Source organism: Artemia sp. Qi Xiang Cuo, chromosome 10 (genome assembly GCF_049724085.1).
Source record: "Artemia sp. Qi Xiang Cuo chromosome 10, ASM4972408v1, whole genome shotgun sequence".
Classification (NCBI taxonomy): domain Eukaryota; kingdom Metazoa; phylum Arthropoda; class Branchiopoda; order Anostraca; family Artemiidae; genus Artemia; species Artemia sp. Qi Xiang Cuo.
The window spans coordinates 59374750-59400570 of record NC_142803.1 but is presented as its reverse complement, the minus strand read 5'-3'; the positions used below and the strand labels follow the sequence as shown (position 1 = coordinate 59400570).

Below are 25821 nucleotides of genomic sequence, written 5' to 3'. Positions count from 1 at the left end.
TAACGACCAATTCTTCAACATTCTGACAAATCAAACCGATGTTCAATTTTTACTCAAACGATATTTAACTCAAACCGGAGTCATCGAAGAATTTAATGGGGCTATTCTTTTCGATTCTGATTTTGATTGGGGCATATCACATACATCCAGTGGTAATTGAAGGTTTTGAAGGTTTGAAGGAAATGAAGTTTTGGAGGTTTTCTTTGTTATTAAGTAGTTGTAGTTTTTAACGACCAATTCTTCAACATTCTGACAAATCAAACCGATGTTCAATTTTTACTCAAACGATATTTAACTCAAACCGGAGTCATCGAAGAATTTAATGGGGCTATTTTTTTCGATTCTGATTTTGATTGGGGCATATCACATACATCCAGTGGTAATTGAAGGTTTTGAAGGTTTGAAGGAAATGAAGTTTTAAAGGTTTTCTTTGTTATTAAGTAGTTGTAGTATTTAACGACCAATTCTTCAACATTCTGACAAATCAAACCGATGTTCAATTTTTACTCAAACGATATTTAACTCAAACCGGAGTCATCGAAGAATTTAATGGGGCTATTCTTTTAGATTCTGATTTTGATTGGGGCATATCACATACCTCCAGTGGTAATTGAAGGTTTTGAAGGTTTGAAGGAAATGAAGTTTTCAAGGTTTTCTTTGTTATTAAGTAGTTTTAGTTTTTAACGACCAATTCTTCAACATTCTGACAAATCAAACCGATGTTCAATTTTTACTCAAACGATATTTAACTCAAACCGGAGTCATCGAATAATTTAATGGGGCTATTCTTTTCGATTCTGATTTTGATTGGGGCATATCACATACATCCAGTGGTAATTGAAGGTTTTGAAGGTTTGAAGGAAATGAAGTTTTGGAGGTTTTCTTTGTTATTAAGTAGTTGTAGTTTTTAACGACCAATTCTTAAACATTCTGACAAATCAAACCGATGTTCAATTTTTACTCAAACGATATTTAACTCAAACCGGAGTCATCGAAGAATTTAATGGGGCTATTTTTTTTCGATTCTGATTTTGATTGGGGCATATCACATACATCCAGTGGTAATTGAAGGTTTTGAAGGTTTGAAGGAAATGAAGTTTTGAAGATTTTCTTTGTTATTAAGTAGTTGTAGTTTTTAACGACCAATTCTTCAACATTCTGACAAATCAAACCGATGTTCAATTTTTACTCAAACGATATTTAACTCAAACCGGAGTCATCGAAGAATTTAATGGGGCTATTCTTTTCGATTCTGATTTTGATTGGGGCATATCACATACATCCAGTGGTAATTGAAGGTTTTGAAGGTTTGAAGGAAATGAAGTTTTGGAGGTTTTCTTTGTTATTAAGTAGTTGTAGTTTTTAACGACCAATTCTTCAACATTCTGACAAATCAAACCGATGTTCAATTTTTACTCAAACGATATTTAACTCAAACCGGAGTCATCGAAGAATTTAATGGGGCTATTTTTTTCGATTCTGATTTTGATTGGGGCATATCACATACATCCAGTGGTAATTGAAGGTTTTGAAGGTTTGAAGGAAATGAAGTTTTGTAGGTTTTCTTTGTTATTAAGTAGTTGTAGTTTTTAACGACCAATTCTTCAACATTCTGACAAATCAAACCGATGTTCAATTTTTACTCAAACGATATTTAACTCAAACCGGAGTCATCGAAGAATTTAATGGGGCTATTCTTTTCGATTCTGATTTTGATTGGGGCATATCACATACATCCAGTGGTAATTGAAGGTTTTGAAGGTTTGAAGGAAATGAAGTTTTGAAGGTTTTCTTTGTTATTAAGTAGTTTTAGTTTTTAACGACCAATTCTTCAACATTCTGACAAATCAAACCGATGTTCAATTTTTAATCAAACGATATTTAACTCAAACCGGAGTCATCGAAGAATTTAATGGGGCTATTCTTTTCGATTCTGGTTTTGATTGGGGCATATCACATACATCCAGTGGTAATTGAAGGTTTTGAAGGTTTGAAGGAAATGAAGTTTTGGAGGTTTTCTTTGTTATTAAGTAGTTGTAGTTTTTAACGACCAATTCTTCAACATTCTGACAAATCAAACCGATGTTCAATTTTTACTCAAACGATATTTAACTCAAACCGGAGTCATAGAAGAATTTAATGGGGCTATTCTTTTCGATTCTGATTGGGGCATATCACATACATCCAGTGGTAATTGAAGGTTTTGAAGGTTTGAAGGAAATGAAGTTTTGAAGGTTTTCTTTGTTATTAAGTAGTTGTAGTTTTTAACGACCAATTCTTCAACATTCTGACAAATCAAACCGATGTTCAATTTTTACTCAAACGATATTTAACTCAAACCGGAGTCATCGAAGAATTTAATGGGGCTATTCTTTTCGATTCTGATTTTGATTGGGGCATATCACATACATCCAGTGGTAATTGAAGGTTTTGAAGGTTTGAAGGAAATGAAGTTTTGGAGGTTTTCTTTGTTATTAAGTAGTTGTAGTTTTTAACGACCAATTCTTCAACATTCTGACAAATCAAACCGATGTTCAATTTTTACTCAAACGATATTTAACTCAAACCGGAGTCATCGAAGAATTTAATGGGGCTATTCTTTTCGATTCTGATTTTGATTGGGGCATATCACATACATCCAGTGGTAATTGAAGGTTTTGAAGGTTTGAAGGAAATGAAGTTTTGAAGATTTTCTTTGTTATTAAGTAGTTGTAGTTTTTAACGACCAATTCTTCAACATTCTGACAAATCAAACCGATGTTCAATTTTTACTCAAACGATATTTAACTCAAACCGGAGTCATCGAAGAATTTATTGGGGCTATTCTTTTCGATTCTGATTTTGATTGGGGCATATCACATACATCCAGTGGTAATTGAAGGTTTTGAAGGTTTGAAGGAAATGAAGTTTTAAAGGTTTTCTTTGTTATTAAGTAGTTGTAGTTTTTAACGACCAATTCTTCAACATTCTGACAAATCAAACCGATGTTCAATTTTTACTCAAACGATATTTAACTCAAACCGGAGTCATCGAAGAATTTAATGGGGCTATTCTTTTCGATTCTGATTTTGATTGGGGCATATCACAAACATCCAGTGGTAATTGAAGGTTTTGAAGGTTTGAAGGAAATGAAGTTTTGAAGGTTTTCTTTGTTATTAAGTAGTTTTAGTTTTTAACGACCAATTCTTCAACATTCTGACAAATCAAACCGATGTTCAATTTTTACTCAAACGATATTTAACTCAAACCGGAGTCATCGAAGAATTTAATGGGGCTATTCTTTTCGATTCTGATTTTGATTGGGGCATATCACATACATCCAGTGGTAATTGAAGGTTTTGAAGGTTTGAAGGAAATGAAGTTTTGGAGGTTTTCTTTGTTATTAAGTAGTTGTAGTTTTTAACGACCAATTCTTCAACATTCTGACAAATCAAACCGATGTTCAATTTTTACTCAAACGATATTTAACTCAAACCGGAGTCATCGAAGAATTTAATGGGGCTATTCTTTTCGATTCTGATTTTGATTGGGGCATATCACATACATCCAGTGGTAATTGAAGGTTTGAAGGAAATGAAGTTTTGAAGATTTTCTTTGTTATTAAGTAGTTGTAGTTTTTAACGACCAATTCTTCAACATTCTGACAAATCAAACAGATGTTCAATTTTTACTCAAACGATATTTAACTCAAACCGGAGTCATCGAAGAATTTAATGGGGCTATTCTTTTCGATTCTGATTTTGATTGGGGCATATCACATACATCCAGTGGTAAGTGAAGGTTTTGAAGGTTTGAAGGAAATGAAGTTTTAAAGGTTTTCTTTGTTATTAAGTAGTTGTAGTTTTTAACGACCAATTCTTCAACATTCTGACAAATCAAACCGATGTTCAATTTTTACTCAAACGATATTTAACTCAAACCGGATTCATCGAAGAATTTAATGGGGCTATTCTTTTCGATTCTGATTTTGATTGGGGCATATCACATACATCCAGTGGTAATTGAAGGTTTTGAAGGTTTGAAGGAAATGAAGTTTTTAAGGTTTTCTTTGTTATTAAGTAGTTTTAGTTTTTAACGACCAATTCTTCAACATTCTGACAAATCAAACCGATGTTCAATTTTTACTCAAACGATATTTAACTCAAACCGGAGTCATCGAAGAATTTAATGGTGCTATTCTTTTCGATTCTGATTTTGATTGGGGCATATCACATACATCCAGTGGTAATTGAAGGTTTTGAAGGTTTGAAGGAAATGAAATTTTGAAGGTTTTCTTTGTTATTAAGTAGTTGTAGTTTTTAACGACCAATTCTTCAACATTCTGACAAATCAAACCGATGTTCAATTTTTACTCAAACGATATTTAACTCAAACCGGAGTCATCGAAGAATTTAATGGGGCTATTTTTTTCGATTCTGATTTTGATTGGGGCATATCACATACATCCAGTGGTAATTGAAGGTTTTGAAGGTTTGAAGGAAATGAAGTTTTGAAGGTTTTCTTTGTTATTAAGTAGTTTTAGTTTTTAACGACCAATTCTTCAACATTCTGACAAATCAAACCGATGTTCAATTTTTACTCAAACGATATTTAACTCAAACCGGAGTCATCGAAGAATTTAATGGGGCTATTCTTTTCGATTCTGATTTTGATTGGGGCATATCACATACATCCAGTTGTAATTGAAGGTTTTGAAGGTTTGAAGGAAATGAAGTTTTGAAGGTTTTCTTTGTTATTAAGTAGTTGTAGTTTTTAACGACCAATTCTTCAACATTCTGACAAATCAAACCGATGTTCAATTTTTACTCAAAAGATATTTAACTCAAACCGGAGTCATCGAAGAATTTAATGGGGCTATTCTTTTCGATTCTGATTTTGATTGGGGCATATCACATACATCCAGTGGTAATTGAAGGTTTTGAAGGTTTGAAGGAAATGAAGTTTTGAAGGTTTTCTTTGTTATTAAGTAGTTTTAGTTTTTAATGACCAATTCTTCAACTTCGCTGCGGCTGCCTAGACATCTTCCCATTCGGGTTGGATTGAGACATTGAGATTTGTGATGTCAGCCCAGTAGCTGCGTCGTAGGGTGTTTTTGGAGGGGTATTTTTCTTCTGGTAACACGTGGCTGCCACATAAAGACAACCTTTGGTAGTCGAGTTTCGGGCATGCGGATCACATGACCGAAATATATCTACTTCCTATATTTGATCACTTCGGTTATCAGTGGCTGAGACTGATACTTGACACAGTGATACGGTGGCTGAACTTAAGGTAATTCAGTTCAAATTCAGTTTTTATTGTAATGAAGTTTCGAAGGTTTTCTTTGTCACTAAGTAGTTGTAGTTTTTTAACGACCAATTCTTCAACTTTCTGACAAATCAAACCGATATTCAATTTTTACTGGGTAAATACCCATTTTTTCATCCATTGGTAAGAATAGAGGTGTTCGAGAGTCTATTTAGCTTCTTATAAATATAGTTGTGACAATTTTATTTTTTGTTACAGTGCTCAGTAACTTTGTGGATATTTGCGCACGTAGGTTAAAGGTTAACCTTCATGTGAAATATTTTGCACTCCATCTTTCTATTTGTATGGATTAATATTTAATTCACGTTTTTGTGGCACACAGTGATTTTTTTTTTTAATAAATAAATAAATGAGGCACACAAAAATATTTGTTTCCCTACTTAAAACATTGTTTTTGCTCTTATTTTAAAATATGAGTTTTGCAAGCCGGGCTAGCAAATGTGTTTTTCAAATTTAGTGGAGTAATTTAGTTGTTGTGTTTAATGGAAATGCTCTTTTTAATACTTGAAAATACAAACAGTTCAAGTTACCTCAATTTCAACAAGTCAAATTTTAATTAGAGAAAAATAACTTTTTTTTTAATTCAGCAGAAATATTCTTGCCAATGCCGTATCCAGGTGGGGGGGGGCAAAAGTATTTGGTTCAGATAGCTGAACCAAATATTTTAGTTATGACTGTGTATGTGCAATATCCTGAGATTCTTGCTGGGAATTTAAATGAAAATTTCAGAAAATATATGCAGATTTTGAAGAGCCCCTCATATTTTAGTTTGGGGAGCAATGAAAGAGTCTTGGTTTTGGTCTCTAATTTTTTGAAAATTTCGGCATGTAAAGCTTTCTGTTGGACTAGGGAACGGAGGCAGGTTCAAACCTTCTCCCATGAATGAAAACTACGTTTGTCATAGTTCAATGTCCCTAATTGCTTTTATTTGAATACAAAACTAGATTACTTTTCAAATAAAAGATCAAACGATGCACTTATGTGTCTTATCCTTGCACGAAAATTTTGCTAAAGATTTTCATCGCTTCGAAAGACAGAATCAACACTGATAAGAAGTTTTATATTTTATTATTTTTAAGAGAGGTGGCGGTTTCTTTATACCAAAATTGTTTTTCTTGCCACTATGATTTAGTTAAATGAAGGTGGCATCCCATCCAGGAAACTTTACAAAAAATCGTGCATAGATTTGGTCTAAAATATTACTATTTTATGCACCGAAAACATATGAGTTCTATCCTCAATTTGTTACAAAATTTGTGCTACAAAATAATGACGGCCATCAATGAGTATTTGATTGCTCTTTTTTAGTTATATAATTTATTTTTAAAATTGCCTATTTGTTTTCTCTTATTTGGAATAAGTATAATTTAACTATTAAATTTCACTTTGTTTATCAGATTGAGAGAGAGGAGAAAGAGAGAGAATACTATACACTGTTTAATTTTGCAAAACGAAAGATTTTATAATTCACTCCTCATTATCCTCACACTTCTGAGATAAATTCACTTTTAATTCTTCTTAGAACTTGAAGAAGGACTTTCCAATGATATCAAAGGTCTGTCTGGAAGTAAAAATCCTGTTTTATTACATAAAGAAGAAGGTCAATGTTCGAGCTTTTCTCCAAATGTATCTGGCAATCTTGAAGCTGATGGCCCACCTCTTAAACTGGAGCAGAAAATAAATGATGGTATGGTTTTATATTTGTTTTTAAATCTGAGTGCCGGAACAAAACACTGTATTTTATTCTTTCTTGGAAAAAGTTTTAGAAAGTGAAATATATTTCTAGTGGATGGTTAAAAATTAGTAGACCTGGAAATCTTGGTGTAATGGTCGCATTAGACCTAGATATTTCAGAATTGGCTTCAGAGAATTGAGTAGTTGGGACCCAACAATTTCATAATCAAACTAAATCTTTGTAGAAAAAACATATGGCTGGCATGTTAGTCTTTGCTTCCCAAGCAAATGTACTTCGACTCGGAATTAAAGTAGATAATGAAACCTTGTGTGTGTGTCAGAATATCCAAGACTGCCTTGATCCTGTTATAATTACAAGTCCAAAACTAACCTAAGTCGAACTGTAACGCATCGTTACGCTATTCGAGATGTGCTGGTGATCACTTGTGAATCCTTGTGATTTCCCTTGCCAGTCTCGCCAGAATACACAAATTGTAACAGAGGCAGCCTTAGATATTTTGACACACGCAGTGTTTCCTGTTCAACCAAGAACACCTCCTTCTTCAAGACCGTTGAGGATTATTGAGATGCAGCTGATATCACAAAGCTTTTCTAAGTTGAGCACGTTGCAATAAACTCAAAATCAAATGATTTTATTGTGAAACGCCTTACACGGTCATGTCGATCAGTGGCAGTTCTTTTCATAATAAAAGATAAGGCACTAAACATATAAAATCACAGCCATAGCCTTTGTCATAAAAATTAATATATTGACTCGACATATCACAAACAGAGTCAAATTAAAATCTAAGACATTGAAGTATCCAACTATCTTCAAAGTAAAATAAAAAATAACTCCAAGCTCAAAATTAAAGAAAAAAAATGTTTAAAGTCATCAATGAATAAAAAGAATAATGAACCTAAACAAATAAATTTGTACAATTATTTTCGAGTGAGTGTTATATTAAAAATCTTGACAAACGAGGGGACAAAACTATTTGTGTGACGCATTTGTCGTGCTAGTACCGGCTGAATTTTAGGTACGGGTTCAGCTACTTGTCGTGGGAGATGTTGGCTCAAAGGGAGATGCTCAGGGGAGAGGATTTCGGGAAGCCGCAGATTTGCCAAAATACAGACTCAAAATTGATTACCAGTTGTAGACCTTTAGGTATGTTAGCTTGCTTCATCAACAAAGAATTTTGTTCCTTTCTCCAGTTTTGTTTTGGTGCACATATAAAAAGCTATCGAACTCGGTAATATAGTTCTGGTGATCGTTTATTTGCCACAGAACCATGGGGGCAAAATGAACAAACTATGAAAGGTTTTGCAAGTTCAGGGTGCTAGAATAGGTTAAAAAATTAATATTAAGAATTCTAAGTCAGTAAGGCTAGGAATAAAGGTGACGCCGGGTAACGAAACGAACGATCAAGTGGACAGCTTAACTTACCTTGGCAGCATTATTAATAAAGACGGTGGGTGCATTGAAGATATTAATAGTAGAATAGCCAAGGCCCAGGGTGTGTTTTTCACAGTTAAAACAATTTGGAAGAACAGGAAAATAAGTCAGCAAACCAAGATTAGAATATTGGAAAATACAGTGATGACAGGAGTCAAGTATAGTTCTTAAGTATGGACACTTAAAAAAAAGAGGAAAATTTGGTAAGATGTTTTCCAGAAAAATTGCCTATGGCTTGTGTTGGGTACCCGACTGACTGACCGTATTTCAAGCAGTAGGCTGTTCAAAAAGTGTGGTTCAATATCCTTTTCCAGGGCTATGATGAGAGAAAGGTTGAGATGGCTAGGGCACGTTCTGCAGATCAAGGATGACAGGTTGCCAATGATTGTCCTTTTCGGCCAACTGTCTAGGGCTAAACGGAAAGCAGGTCGTCTTCAGTTGGGGTGGGAGGATGTCGTAAGGAAACGTATAAGGGAAATGGGAACTTCTTGGGAGGGTATAAAGAGGGCTTTGAGTAGATTTGGAAAGATAAGGAGCGGGCATAACTGTGTAGGCCACAGGTGGCTCGGTGCTGCGGTGTTGTTAGTTTATAGTAGTTGTAGATAAATCTAGTTACCATTACATTTACCATTTCTATATGTGTTCAAATTTTGAAAGTTTCAGCCTCCACTACTCCGGTGCTCTTTGGTGGGACGAGGGGGCAGATAATTCAAAAGAAATTACCTTTTCGTGTTTTATTTCTGGTAAGTGATCAGGCTAGTAATAAAATGTAATAATTGTTATGGCAAAGTAGCTTGTTTTGGTTTCTCGAATTGTAAAAAAGGAAGTTCCCCTCATGATATTCTTCTATGAAATTTTCAAATTAATCTGAACAACAAATATGAATAACAACAATTTCAGTTTTGCATTGTTTTCATTCACAACGCTAAGCAGCAAAACATTTTTTTGTGCATGGACAACATCGCCAGGAAAGATCTTGTGCGGCATTTTGTCCATTTTAAGGTAAAAAATCCTTGAAATATTAATTTATTTGTAGGAGCTAATGATATTTCTGCCTATTTCTGAAAGTTCTATGATTTTGTGAAGTTATGTTAATTTTATATTTTTGCGTGAAATTCATTTGTGTATTAAAACTGCATTCAGTATAGCACAATGACGTGTTTTAGTAAGTTATTAGAATTGATTGTAATTAATTGCAATTAGCTCTGTTGAAACGAGGGTAGGTCCTCAATACTGGATTTGGTTTAGACAATGTGAGATAGTCAGAATTGACTGATTGCTGAGAATGGGGTAAATTTGAATTTTTATTTTTAATTAAAATCAAACAAAGAGTACCCTTACATCATAGCCTACTTCGATATGATTATTTTTATTTTAATCATTGTATTAGATTGAATGTATCCGTGATGGACTCTATTTAGTATTATTCTGTATATTTGGGAATCTGCTTCCTCAACCATCGGTCTTGACTAGGAGGTCTGAAATAAATCAAAATGCACAAATTGTTTAGATTAGATTCCTAGATAGCAGTTGCGATTCTAAACTAAGTTGAAATTTTCAGGAGATGTTGAGATTGATTCTTAAAATAACCGAAAGACACTGTATTCATACTGCCACTGCTAATACAACTCTTGCTTCTTCTTCAACCACTGCTCCCACGACTACTGGTGACTATGACTGCTGCTTCTGGTGACTCTAAAAACTTGCAACTCTGAACATTTGGGCATGCAACTACTTGCAATTTCTTATGACTGCGACTACTTGTGACGGTGACTCCTTGTGATTGCAACTGCTTGCGATTGTGAGAGCAACTACTTGTGCCTGAGACTATAACCAGCTGCGAATTACTTGTGACTACTTGAAGCGTTTGCAATATAACTACTTGCGATTGTGACTAATTGTGACTACCTCCACCTGGCGCTGAGACTAATTCCAACTTTGATGGCAATTACATGTGACTAAAACTGAGACTACTTTGATTCTGACTACTTGTGATTGCTCTTGCAACACTTATGATTGCCACTACTTTTCTGTTGCTGGCTGTGCCTGTTTGTAACAGCGACTTTTCTAACTGAAACTATGACTAATTTCAACCTCGACTGTATCTACTTGTGATCAAAAGTACTTAAGACTGTGACTGCATGCCACTGTGAATACTTGCCAGTGTTATTACTTGTTTCTGTGATAGGCTTGCGACTATAACTGCTTGTGACTGTGACTTTTAAAAACTTTTAAGTTTTACAAACATTCTTAAGTCTTTTAAGACTTCTTGATACTTTTAAGTTTTTGAAGCATTCTTTATTTTAACAAATAAATAAACTTGCCAATCAAAAACAAATAGAAATTAACTAAAGAGTTCATTTGGCAGAAAAGAAGTTTTTTAAAGAACAGGTAAGAGCTACCAAGATGAACAAACATAAAATTAATTTGTAATTTTGATACATAAGGATGATAAATCAACATAAGCAAGCAAATATCAAAACCAACAGAAATTACTATAAATGATGAAATCAAACGTAAAACAAAGAGAAACTACCACAAACTGGAGTAGCGCAAATACGCCATAAGCTTTGTAAAGATCAGCAGAACTTGGATTTTATTGAAAACAAAATAAATTTTAACTTTTTTCTTTCATAACTTTTATAAATAAAAAATTGCTCATATTTTCCGAAATCAATATCAACATCTATTAAATTATTCATAAGGTATTTTCAGTAATTAATTTAAAAAAAACTTTCTGAAAAAGAAGTTTTTCAAAGAAAAGTAAAGGCCATTTTAAACTTAAGATCAGCAGATACAAATACCTGTTAAAATTCAAACTCAAAATGACCAAATATAACTATTAAAGAATAAATGAAACACAAAACGAACAGAAATTAAATAAACAATCATAGTAAAAAAAACAAACAACAAGTAATAATATAAATAAATGAAAAGATCTTAAAGCGAGTAATGCTTAAATTGAATATGCAAATCAAGCTTAAAACGAAAAAAAAAATTTGCTATTGAAGTATAGATGAAATTCAAAACGAACAGAAATTAAATAAACAATCAATGCAAACAAGCATGCAATATATATTAATGTAAATGAATAAAAAAATCTTAAAACGAGAGAAACTTAAACTGAATATGCAAATCAAGTTTGAAACGAAAAAAATCACGACAAACAAGAAATTGGGTATTGCCTCCTTCTCTCGCTGTAAAAGTCTAAAATCTACTGCGTCATTCGCGCTCTACTGAAAACGAATTTTATTAAAAATATTTTCTTTTGTTCTCCTTATTGAAAATAAACTAAAATTACAGTAAAATTTTGAACTGATGAGCCTTCAGCAATTAATATCATTGTACATCAAATATTCAATTTTGAATTCTTACAGTATTCAAAATGAAAATAAAATTACAGTGAAATAAAAGCTGGAACTGATGGATCTTTCAACAGTTAATATCATTATATATCAAATATTCAGTCTGATTTTGTTTATACTTTCCAAGACTGTTCAAGACAAATATAGTTTTCAGTAAAGCGCCACTGACGCAGGAGATTTTAGAATTTTACAGTGAGAGAAGGAGGCGATACTCAATCTTTTGTTGCTAGTGATTTTTATTCGTTTCAAGCTTGATTTGCATGTTCAGTTTTACTCGTTTTAAAATTTATTTATTCATTTACATTAAAATATATTGTATGCTTTTTGCATTGATTGTTTATTTAATTTAAGTTCGTTTTGAGTTTCATTTATACCTCAATAGTATAATTTTCTTATGTGTTTTAAGCTTTATTTGCTTATTCAATTTAAGCATTACTCGCTTTAAGATCTTTTCATTCATTTATATTATTGCTTGTTGTATGTTTTTTCGCTATTCATTTATATTATTACTTGTTTTATCTTTTTTGCTTTGATTTTTTATTTAATTTCTGTTCGTATTGGGATTCATTTATTGTTTAATATTAATTTCTTGTCGTTTTTAGTTTTAATTTTAACAGGTATTTGTATCTGCTGATCTTAAATTAAAAATGGCCTTTACTTTTCTTTAAAAAAATTGTTTTTCCGAAAGTTTTTTTAAAATTAATTTTTGTTCCTTTTTGATTGTAAAAGGTTTCAAGTTTTAAAAATTCCTTATTTCAAAATAAAACCTTTTTTCAAAATCAAATATTCATCAGAGTATCAAATCTCGTATCAAAATAACAATATCAAAGTAAAAAAAAATGGGTTTGTGTCAACCTCGGAGTTTTTATTATCTGATGTTTGAACTATTTTAAACGAAATGGCTATCTCAAATTTTTTTATTAGATGGGTATGGGTAAGAAAGGCGTGGGGGGAGGGTTAATTGGCCTTTGATCTCTTTGGCTCTTTAAATCGAACTAGAACTTTCCATTTTCAATCAAATGAGCCCTCTCTGAAATTTGTACGAGCATCCCTTCTATAAGAACCATATATGCCCTCAGGGCATAGCCTACAACGCCTTTCCCTGGGCCCTGGGAAATTCTGTCAACTCCGGAGCTTTAATATCTGCAGGCCTCCCACTCGGTTCATAATTATAAAAAAAGTTAATATTTTTAACCTAGGTTCATAAATGGTTCATAATTTAGAAAAAAGGTTCATAAACCTCATATTTTTCTTGTCATCAGCTGGAAAGCACTTGCGGTTGGTGTCTTTTTCCTTATAAAGGACAAGCGAAGCAAATGTATGTGCAAGAGTTTTATTTAAAACCTTTTCAAACTGTAACACTGCATGTTTTGTGAACATACATTTTCTTCTCTTCAAAAAGACATTGTTACATCTAACGTGGTTCCTATATTGCCCCTATATCTTCTTGTACTAAGCTATCTTTTAGTCTTTTCCTTTTTCTGGCTTAAGTCTTTGGTACCTTCATAGAGTTTTCTAGTAGTAATATCCCTAATTAGTTGTTTTAAGCTTATGAGCTGTAACATAAATTCTTGGCATAAGATAATGAGTTGATTTATTATTTTTTTTTTTTTTTTTTTTTTTTTTTTTACATGGATTCACACTAATGCTTTTTGCAAGGACCTTCTACGCGACATTGGATCTTCTTACTTGGCGTTCCTTTACGATGAGACTACAAATGCTAAAGGTACAAAGGAGTTGAATATCATGATTAGATACTGGTTGGAGACCGAAAAAAGAGTCTCTGTACGCCACCTACAGTCCTTTTTCATAGGACACGCAAAAGCGGAAGATTTACACCAGTACCTACTACAAGCTCTAAAGGATGCTAACCTTGATCTCCGTAAAGTCTTGATGCTGGGAAGTGACGGAGCTAATGTCAACAAGAAAGTTTGGATGTTATTTGATTCCGAAGCTAGAACTGTGCGCAGCGACCGAGACCTAGGTGACATTGGGACATCCAACATACACATAGTCTACAACGCTTTTTGAAAGGTTTGGACCATCATGGATCCAAAGTTTCCGATTTGGCGATTTGAATTTTCTACTTCTTTAGTGGTTGGCCTGCCCGTTTAGAAGACTTAGGTACCATCCAGGAGAATCTCAAGCTTCCTCCACATCGTTTCCTGAAACATGTGCCAAGTCGATGGCTAACCCTCGTTGTTTCAGCTGAGAGACTTGATGAGCAATGGGATGCTCTCGATAAGTATTTCCTGAAATTCATCCCTAAGAAAAGACCAGAATTGATGAAGTCTAGCGGATACCGAGAGATATCTAGCAGTCTCGAGTGTACCACAACCAAAGCGTTGCTCAGTTCACAGAGTTGTTTCAACGTGAAGAACCACTTATCCACATTCTCTATGACGAAATACGTCGACTAGTAATGATGACCGCCAGCCGTTTTGTCAATCAAAGGGCTTTGGCTGATATTCAGAAGGGGAAAAAAACTTTTTCTGAACTCTCCAATTCAAATGGGGTTTTTCTTTCATCCGACAAAATAGCCTGCTGTGACGGTGTGGAAGAATGCCTATCGAAGGTACAAAAATTGATGCTCGGATCTTCAGGAGTACTGCCAGAACTCATTACCGGATTGTTTGCCATAGTACTGAATAGAAATCGATAGGGCAAAGTGCCCTTCAGCATTTCCGGTGTCGGCGGCTGGTTTATTCAAATCCGGAGACAAGAATACGCGATTTTGTAAAAATTATTGAATTTATGCCTTTCCGTGTGTATACTGAAGCTGCCATTGACGAATGGAACTTGCTTCAGCTGGAACCGAGTTTGCCTGAGAGCATGACTTCAGAGAGGATCGATGTTTTATGAACTTGGGTTTTTAGTCTGAAAATCCATCAATAACAGACAAAATATCCCCTTTTTTAAAGATAGTAAAAGCAGTTCTCTGCATGTCGCATGGGAACGCTGACGTTGAACGTGATTTTTCCCGGTCAGGACGGATCATGAACGAGGAAAAATCATTGATGAAAGTCAAAATGCTCAATGCTAGACTGATAGTCTCTGACGCTCTAAAGAGGTTTGAGAACAGGTCCGAGATAGTCCCTATTACCCGAGAGCTGTTGAATTTTGGGTAAAACGGCTGCCAGAGCTATGAACTGTGCTTGAAAACCGAGCGATCTAGACAGGCTGAAGAGGAGTCCAAAAGGAAAGAAGAAGAGAAGAAGGCAAGAGAAGAAGAGGAAAAAAAAGAGGATGTTATCTGAGAAGAAGACTATTGAACACCTGGAAAAAGATTTGATTGAGAAGAAGTCAGTTGAAAAGGAGAAGAGACAAGTAGCAGAAAGGCTTCTTCAAGAAGCTAATGAGAAGCTGAAAAAAGGCCATAGATGCCAAAGACTTTGTAGAAATAAGCCTCGCACAATGTATGATTGAGGCTTTGAGCTGGAAGATGCGCGAAGAAGATGAGGCAGCCAGAGAGGTTGAACGGATACAGATCAGGGTAAACAAACGAAAGATTTTTCACAAAAAATCTAGCGGGAGGCCTGTATCTGATGTTTGAACTATTTTTAATAAAGCATTCACCTCAAATTTTTTATATGATGGGTTGGGTGAAGAAAAAAACGGAGAGGGGGAAGGGTTAGTTGCCTTCCGATCCCTTTTGACTCTCAGAAAGTGAACTAGAACGTTTAATTTTCAATCAAATCAGCCCTCTGAATTTTATACGAATATCCCTATCATAAGAACCCTATAGAACCTATCATAAGAACCAATCCGTGTGCCTTACGATCTACTTTGTAAGTCTGCTCAGGAAAATCTAGTTGATGCGCAAGTGATGATAAATGCCTATTGTGCCGAAATGATTAATTTTTCGTTTGTTGCCTAACTTGTAACATTTCCTCTTAAGTGTCTTGAAAGGAGGATAGATGTTGGCGGGTGGTCAACAAACCCAAAATTTTGTGAAGCATTTGATAAGTCTAAATATTGGTAGAAAATTTGGAGAGAGTGTGGCTCTCCCAGGTCTGGTACTGTAAATCAGATAAGATTGCAGACTAAAAAAACGGTTCGCAAATAAGCTTGCCAAGCATAAGAGCTCAATTCTGTCAGTTTATTCTGATAAAGTTCTTAGTGATCCAAATAACCTTTGAAAAATAGTGCTAAAACCACAGAGTAATTGCCTTAATAATATATCGGATTATGACATCCCTGAATCAACTTGGGTTGAATATTATGAGAACGTGTTCTCTGCCTCTGAAAAGTGCCTTGCGGATTATTATAAGCATGAGTTAGATTCTTTCTTAGCTAGTTCGTCTAATTCTGATGTTGTGGTTTCTTTAGAGTGTGTAATGAATGCTATTAATCGCCTTAAGAAAAAGAAATCCAGGGGTTCAGATAATATTTCCGGTTTCCATGTCAAAATCTGTAGTCAATTATTCCTTCATCATATTACACTGTTATTTCAAACGATTTTCGTCACCAGAATAGTTCCGTCATCTTTTGGTATTGGGGCTTTAACGTAGACCCCTAAGAAGGGTAAATTACATCGGGAATTTTCGTCTTTTCGGCCGATCACGGTTTCGACAACTTTTGTAAAATATTTGAGTTTTTGATAAGTAATGAAGTCCGAAATAAGTGTTATAGCCCGGACTCACAGTTTGGATTCCAGCCGTGTCTTGGTTGTTGCCATGCGTTGTCTGCTGTAGCATCTATTCTCGTTGATGCCGAGAAAACTGGAGAAAGTTTGGCTCTCGCAGCGTACGATGTTTAACGTGCCTTTGACTCTTTGATTCAGTATGATTTGATATTGGATGTGGGAAAGCGCGGTGTAAATAAGGAACCCTTCTTCCTTTGAAAGATGTGTATGTAAATCTGAAAGCCGAACTTAAGCTCTCGCATCAGCATCTGGATCATAAATTAAAAAATAATCCTGTTGTCCCGGTTAAAAAAGGGTCTCGACAAGGGGCAATAAATTCACCTACTGCTTTTAACAATACAATAATCCGAGGGCAAGAGAGATATAAAACAACTGGTGTCTTGCGATACATCGATGTTTCGTTAATATCATACGCGGATGATATACTTAATTCGAGTTGCAATGTTTACGGTAAAGAGGAAAACCTTAACATCCTCCAGAATGATTATAAGCAGCCCAGATTAGAGTTTAACACAGAAAAGTCGGAAATCCTACTTTTTAATTGGAAATCAGTCCCCGATGATTATATGATTGCTCTTGGAGATACAAATGTTAAGCCAGTCCTGTTCATCAGTTATCTTGGCCTTCCTATCGGTTCAACTCTAAAAACAACCCGTCGATTGCTTATCGACCATCTAAAGAAGCGAATTGGTTTTGCATATAGTGCAATTGTTTCAAATAAGTTGAGGTTCAACAGAAAAGTTTTAGCTCGCTTTTATAAGGCAATTGCACTCCCCCATTTTTTGTATTTGAGTCCTTTTTGGAGAATTTTTCCCCAGTGTGACAAACATAAACTTCGATCTGTTTTCTTTAAGTATCCTGTTTCTACTTCGTCTCCCGCTTTGGGCCCGAAATTCTTTTCTTATTAGGAATTATAATATAGCAGACCCAACTTCAGCCATCCTAAATCAGATCTCAAAGTTCAATAATAATGTTAAAAGCCATCCGTGGTTTGAAATCCTCCGCCAGTAGAACTCAATGTGTTTTTGTTTTCTCTATGGTTTAAACAGTCTTTTCTTGCTAATGAGTATTACATTAGTGTCTAAGACTTGTACTCTTATGTATTTTGTTTTTGTCGTGTATATTTGTCTTGTTTATGTTTTTCTTGTATTTTAATTTACTCCGTCTCTTTTGTTTGATTTTGACGGGTAATAAAATATTATTATTATTATTATCATTCAGCCCCGAGACAACTTGCAATGCTTGCCCCCGGGCCCTGCGGGTTTGTGTCGACCCCGGAGTTTTTGTTATATGATCTTTGAACTATTTAAAAAAAATGCTATCTCAAATTTCTTATAGGGTGGATTTGAGAAAAGAGAAAGTGGAGGGAGGGGGTAGTTGCCCTCCGATATCTTTTGACTATTTAAAAGTGAACTAGAACTTTCAATTTCCAATCAAATGAGCCCTCTCTGAAGTTTATACGTGCATCCCTTCCATAAGAACCTTATATGCCCCCAAGGTATAACTTGCAATACCTGCCCCTGAGTCTTGGGGCAGCTCTCGAGAATGTTTGACTAAAAAGTGAACGAGAACTTTCAATTTCCAATCAAATGAGCCCTCTCTGAAGTTTATACTAGCACCCCCTCCATAAGAACCATATATGCCCCAGAGCATCACTTACAACGGCTGCCCCCGGGCTCTGGGGGGTTGTGTCGACACAAGAGTTTATCTTATCTGACCTTTGAACTATTTTTAACGAAATGGCTATCGTAAAATTGTTATCGGATGGGCTTGTGAAAAAAAGAGTGTGGGGGGGGGTAGTTGCCCTCGGATATCTTTTGAATCTTAAAAAGTGAACTTAGATCTTTCGATTTCCAATCAAATGAGTCTTCTCTGAAGTTTATATGAGCATCCCTTTCATAAGAACCATATTTGCCCCCAGGACAACACTCACAACTCCTACCCCCGGGCCCTGGGGTGTTGTGTTGACACCAGAGTTTTTGTTATCTAATTTTTGAAGTTTGAATCTCAAAATTTTTAGCGGATGGGTTTAAGGAAAACATGGCGTAGGGGAGGGGCTAGTTGCCCTCCGATCTCTTGACTCTGAAAAAGTGAACTAGAACTTCCAATTTCCAATCAAATGAGCCCTCTATGAAGTTTATACGAGTATCCCGTTCACAGGGACCATGCATGCCCTCAGGGCATAACTTAGAACTTCTGCCCCCGGGCCCTGGGGGTTTTATCAACATTGATGTTTTTCTTATCTGACCTTTGAACTATTTTTTACAAAATGGCTATCTCAAAATTTTCTTCGGATGGGGTTGAAAAAAAGGTGTTGCGGGGGGGGGGGGGGGGCTAGTTGCCCGCGGATATCTTTTTACTCTTAAAAAGTGAACACGAAATTTCAATTTCCAATAAAATGAGCCCTCTCTTAAGTTTGTACGAGGATCCCATAGAAACCATATATGCCCCCAGGGCATAACTTACAACGCCTGCCCTCGTGCCCTGAGGGGTTGTTGCGACACCTGGGTTTTTTATTTGACTTTTGAGCCATTTTAACAAAATGGTTATCTTAAAATTTCTATCTAATGCATGTGGGGAAAAGGGGAATAGGGGGGGGCGTGTTGCCCTCCAATATCTTTTGATTCTCAAAAACTGTACTAAAACTTTCAATTTCCAATCAAGTGAGTCCTCTCTGCAGTTTGTACGAGCATCCATTCCATAAGAACCATATATTCCCCCAGGGCATGACTTACAACGCCTGCCGTTCGGTTCCTGGGGGTTTGGGTCGACCTCTGAGTTTTCGTTATATGATCTTTGAACTATTTTTAAGAATACCAAAGTTCTTTCTCAAAGTTCTTTTCGGATGGGTTTGAGGAAAAAGGGCGTGGAGGGTGGGATTGTGGTGAGGCTAGTTGTCCTCAGACCTCTTTTGACTCTTAAAAACGTGAACTAGAACTTCTAATTTCCAATCAAATGAGCCCTCTTTGAAGTTTATACGAGCAGCTCTTCCATAAGAATCTTATATGCCCCCAGGACAAAAGTTACAACGCCTGCACCATGGCCCTGGGGGTTTGTGCCAACACCGGAGTTTTTGTTTTATAATATTTGAGCTATTTGTAACAAAATGGCTATCTAAAAGAAAATTCAGATGTATTTGGGAAAAAAAGAACGTGGGGGGGGCTCGTTACCCTCCGATCTGTTTTGACTCTTAAAAAGTGGACTAGAACTTTCAATTTCCAATCAAATGAGCCCTTTCTGAAGTATAACAATGGAGGGGGGCATTCTCTCTAAATCAAATTGCTAAAAACTAATTTTTTTTTTTTTTTTTTTTTTTTTTTTTTTTTTTTTAATAGGGGTCTTCCCGTCATTCCATACTTCATTCCTTGTCAGCATCTTTGATTGCCTTATATTCTTTAATATAATTTCAGATATTGCTATTGCATCGGTCTGTGCTGTTTCCGAACAGGAATATCAAATACATGATTTTGCAATTATATATATAAAGCAAGAAATGAATCAACAGTCTGAAGGTGAGGTGTCAAGTGAAGTCTATGTGTTTCCTTGTAATGATACCACAAAAGGTGAAAACTCTGAAGAAACACCAAGTTTGATTGCCCAAACATTGCCCAAACATGATCTGTTTGACTCGAAAGTATGCAGTAAAACTTTTCTGAGGAACAAAGATTTGAGTGGACATATTCACTCTAAAGGGAAATATTTTGAATGCAATACATGTAAGAAAAATTTTACTTCATTTTCTGGTTTATCTCGTCATAAGAGAACTCACAGTGGTGAAAAACTTTTTGATTGTGATATCTGTAAGAAAGCATTTACGGCAAGATCTAATTTAACTATTCATCAAAGAATTCATACTGGAGAAAAACCCTTTGAATGTGATAAGTGTAAAAAATGTTTTACTTCTAGTTCTCATTTATCTCGTCATCAAAGAACTCATACCGGTGGAAGACCTTTTGTATGTGACATTTGTAAAAACGAATTCACGACAAAATCTAATTTAGCTGCTCATCAGAGAACTCATACTGGGGAAAAACCTTTTGAATGTGATGAATGTAAAAAGTGTTTTACTTGGAACTCTGATTTATCTCGTCATCAACGAACTCACACTGGAGAAAAACCTTTCTGTTGTGATATTTGTAAGAAAACATTCACCACAAAATCTAATTTTTCTGTTCATAAAAGGACACATTCTGAAGAAAAACATTCCCAACCAAATACCGTCCCAACCAAAAACCTCCCCGTCCCAAACCAAATAACCAGCGACACTAGGACTCTAAACCCTGACCTCAGGTTTTTCTAGTCCAGAGCTCTAACCACTTGGCTAGGGGGTTAAGAGTCATTTAAATGGTCATATTAAGGTTATCAGAGAACTCTCGCTGTAGAAAAAACTTTCTATGTAAGTAATTATATTCCTTTTTTGTCAAAAATGTACTTTGAGTCCTTTCATTAAAAAACCTGTTTAAGTATATGCTTATTTTTAAATGCATATACGAAAGATGTGAACTTTAGAATAATAATTATTAAGTATAGTTTTATCTACTTGAAAATATTTGGTACTTATCCCTTATACCCACCATACTCAAGAAGTGAAGTTAGGTTAATCCTAATGAAATTTACCTAAGTATTATGAAAATAAAATTCTTTAGTAACAAAATTATGGAAACTAGAACAGATAATTGTGGAAATCAGGTCCCCAGAGCGCATTATATTAAATGGTTTCTAATGTAACCAAAATACCGTTTAAAATATTTAATTAAAATGTACGTACAATGTAGTATTTATACACACTCTCACGCTAAGCTGAAAGAAAGTGCAGAAAGAAACCGTTCTGTCAGACCAAGAACTTAAGTGTGATGGGTATAAGAGTTAAGTACCATTTTTGTTTTTTACTGAGTGTAAGAAAAACACTTTTACTGAGTGTAAGACAAACACACAAAGACCACCTGTCCTAAAAATAGCAAATTAGAACATTTTGTGTTTGAGATTGACTTAAAAAGAATGCTGAAAACTGGATGATACTGACAGCCCCTTCAGTACACTTTGTTTTTTTTTCTCTTTTTCGTTCAGTTTTTATTTTCGTCCGAAATGCTTCTTGTTTTAGCAATTATTTACCTTTGACAAGTTTATTCCATGTATTTACAGTGTTGAAAATGTATTTATTGTGGGAATTCTGAAGATAGACATAACTTAATGTTGCAAGAATGTTCTTATTGAATATTTTGTAGTTTGGAGACAGGAGCACAGATCACTTATTTCTTTAGAAAAAACTGTCTGTTTTTTGCATGAGATTTCAGAAGTTTAATGTAAAAAAGTGTTTTTCGCATTTTTTTTTTGGGACTTTGCTGAACAGTATGGAAGATTCTCCTATTGTGTTCATTGATGCAGAATAAACGTCCCGGAAGACTTAAAGAGAAATCTATTCAACTAAAACTGCAAATTTAAAATTAATATATCCATAGGATCCCCTTTTTGTTGTCTTTTAATTAAAGTTATATTTTTAAACACAATCTAGATAAATTTAGGCCTAAGATAAGTGTAAACTCGCTGCATAACCTGTGAATGTTGACTTGTTATTCTTAACTTAAGCGATTTTAATTTTATGTCTTGCTCTAGACGTACACTCTGTCTAAAGTAAATTTTGACAAACTAATGTCCAATTTGATTTTATGTAATATTTATCAACACTAAAAGCCTTTATACAACAACATGAAAGTCATAAACAAAGATACACTTGAAATTCAAAACGTTGCTAAATAGAATACAGAGGATGATTCTTATGTGCCATATCGTTACCTTGGACGCCGGTGAGGGGAAGCGGCGGCCCATTCCCCCCCCCCTTGGAAATTTGAGAGTATAGAGTAATTATAAGGAAACCAAAGGAAAGAGTGCAGAATAGGGGAAAAACCACGGAGAAAAGGTTTTTTGCCCCCTTGTTGGCTGCCTGCCAATAGATATTGACCCATAATAAGGAAAATACAAGATCTAATTTGTATCTGAATAACCCTTAACCAGTTTTCCACAAAAAATTTTTCTCTATGATTTGGTTGGAGCAAAAAAAAATCAAATTCTTCGTAGTAATGAATGGTAAGTAACTGACGATCCTTGTCAATAACAAAAGTATAAGAGCCTAACTATAGATAACATTCAGTCGAAGAATCAGCCTTTTATGCTGATCCTAAGTATGTATTTGTTTATTAGTAATTAGTGTTGTTATTAGAACACAAGAAAGTTCGTATAATTACAAAAACACAAGGAAAACAACTTAATAAGGGGCAATTTCGGTAAGAATATGCCGTCAACTTTTGCTTGCATTGCAAGAGTACCCATGAGCTGATATATGAAGCCACTATAATCAGAAATGTTTCCCTTGAACGGAATGCTGGGAATTTTGTATTTTCCACCTGAACGGATAGGTTTTTTGCGTTTTATTAATTAAAGAAAAAACTTTCCGAAAAATAAGTTTTTCAAAGAAAAGTAAAGGCCATTTTAAACTTCAGCTCAGCAGAACCAAATAACTGTTAAAATTCAAACTCAAAACGACCAGAAATTACTATTAAAGAATAAATGAAACCCAAAACGAACAGAAATTAAATTAACAATCATAGCAAAAAAAATACAACAAGTAATAATAAAAATGAATAAACAGATCTTAAAGCTAGTAATGCTTCGATTGAATATGAAAATCAAGCTTAAAACGAAACAAAATTGGCTTGCTATTAAAGTATAAATGAAACTTAAAACGAACAGAAATTAAATAAACAATTAATGCGAGCAAACCTACAATAAATATTAATGTAAATGAATAAATAAATCTTAAAACGAGTGAAACTTAAATTGAATATGCAAATCAAGTTTGAATCGAATAAAAATAACTACAAAAGCGAGTTTGGGTGTCGTCCCACTGCAGAAGCCTAAAACCTACTGCGTCATTGGCGCTTTACTGAAAACTCAATGAGTCTTGAACAGTCTTGGAAAGTATAAACAAAATCAAATTGAATATTTGATATATAATGATATTAATTATTGAAAGATCCATCAGTTCAAGATTTTTTTTTCACTGTAATTTTTATTTTCATTTTCAATGCTGTAATAACTGGAAAAGAATAAATTTGTAATATACGAGTAATTCGTTTTCAGTGAAGCGCCAATGACGCAGAAGGCCTTAGGTATTTACAGTTAAAGAAGGGGGCAGTATCCAAATTTTGTTTGTAGTGAAACTATATTCGTCCTGAACAATCTTGGAAAGAACCAATAAATTAAACTGAATATTTGATGTATAATGATATTAATTACTGAGAGCTAATCAGTTCAAAATTTTACTGTAATTTTAATATTTATTTTCAACATTAAGTACAAAAGGAAACATTTGTAATATAATTCGTTTTCAGTAAAGCGCCAATGACGCAGTAGGTTTTAGGCTTCTACAGTGAGGCGATACCCAAACTCTTGTTTGTAGTTATTTTTATTCGATTCAAACTTGATTTGCATATTCAATTTAAGTTTCACTCGTTTTAAGATTTATTTATTCATTTACATTAATATTGTTGGGACCTTTGGCCTCTTTTGTTCCAGAAAAGTGTCCTTTTTATAAATTTAACCTCATTTATGTTAAATATCTAAATCACGGGAAAGCTTTTATTAAGATGTCTGAAGAATCCATTAATTAGCGAGTGTCTGAAAAAGCCAGGTGAGCGATGACTCATATTGCTTAAATTTACAGCTTTAAAAGCTTCAAAGGATGCTGGGAGTCTAATTTGATTCGGCCATTCATCGCCTTTGGTCAGAGGTGCGCGCGCAAGCGCACGTCTTAAAGTGTATTCGTTAATCGTAAGAGTTTTGTCTTTAGTTCCGTTTTGAGTTCTGTTTTATGCGTGATTGAATACAGTAAGATTTTTATACTACATAACCTTTGACTTTTTATCCTAGGTAGAGTCCAAGGAGTTAGAATTATTAACGGTAACCCAGGGGAGTACCCTTGGTCTTAAATTGGCCCCTTTGACCGTTTGATCACGTTAACGTATCCTAAGGCAGGGTATATTGTAAATTGGGTACTTACATACCCGATAGATACGAAACCGTTGGGGTAAGCGCGGGCATCCCACTAATATTTGGGCCGACAAGGGGCTTCCCCCTCTAAGAGGCATCGCAACGTTTTGGCAACATTTTTGCACCAATAAGTGGTGACCCCCGTACCTTACACCCCCAATACTGGTGGTAGCAAGAGAAGGAGCTATTGACAGCATTAATGGTCAAAGAACTCCGCGTTTTCGAAGAGATAAATTAATTTAGCCTACAGAGTACCCTATTGTGACTACATATAGAAAGAAAAAAAATACGAAATCAAATGTTAGAATTATGAAGGTATATAATGGGCTGTGTCTTATTAAACAAAAATAAAAAAGAATAACGTGAAATTAATGGGTTGAGTTTACAATGGAGGAATATCCGTATTGAAAACTATTACAGGGTTTAAGGACAGATAAGAGAACATTGAAAGTTGGGTTATTATTTGAGTGAATTGGTGGACTTAGATATTCTTGTGTGACGAAGGTTATAAAAGTATTGTGGACGGCAAATTAGGAGAATTTGTCAGTTTGTGCGCACATTGGACAAGGAAGGTGGGAGGCACCTGTCCTATTGAGTAATCTGCCCAGGAGGAGATTATATTTGAAGTACGAGTATCCAGGGAGGATACGTGATTTGTTTTACAGGGTAGTTCCTTTGTTTGAATTTAGTCCAGCTAATTCACTAGTGGAATATTCGCGCGGTTTATCACTTTGCTTTCTCGTCTAACCCCTGTTAATTCGTTTTTCGAAGATATATTTCACTTGCGTAAAACTGCTTGCTGTGAAAGAAGTCGTTATTCCCTAATGAAGTCTAGATATTCCGGTTATTTGAAAAATTTTTGAATCTCATTTTTACGGAGCTGATAATTCACAATAGCGATTGCGTATCATAATTTTTGCGGGTGCCAATTGTTAAACTTGCCGAGATTGACTAAATAATTAAGAGATAATATAATCGGAAAGAAGTACACGCGGTAAAATGAGGGGTTACGAAATAAACAAGGAAGAAATCATATGTGAAAAAACAAGACGAACTCACCCATCAGAGGCAGTGGCAAATGAAGTGGAGTTGCGGGTAAGAGAAAATACGGATAGAGAATGAACTGATTTAGAAATTGAATTAAGAAGAAATAATGACAGACGGAATTTTGAAATAATGTCGGACAGAGATAAGATTAACTCAAGACCGAGAAGGGCGAGTGAAGCGCTTAGAAAAAGTAGGAAAATAGAAAGAAAGGCTAATATGGAGGCCTTTGAGAGATAGCACCAAGAATATAAGGAAAAAATGCAGGCCGAGAAAGATGAAAT

The 25821-nt window shown here is 34.8% G+C and overlaps 1 protein-coding gene across 1 annotated transcript in view; it reads left to right on the top strand.

The window, feature by feature from the left end:
- LOC148947964 (uncharacterized) overlaps positions 1 to 25821 on the top strand; it is a 140914-nt gene that overhangs the window by 21098 nt on the left and 93995 nt on the right. Inside the window, exons 3-4 of the mRNA XM_089096049.1 lie at positions 6830 to 6994; positions 19858 to 20746. Of these exons, the coding sequence (XP_088952175.1) occupies positions 6830 to 6994; positions 19858 to 20746 (1054 nt within the window). The remainder of the gene's footprint in view (positions 1 to 6829; positions 6995 to 19857; positions 20747 to 25821) is intronic.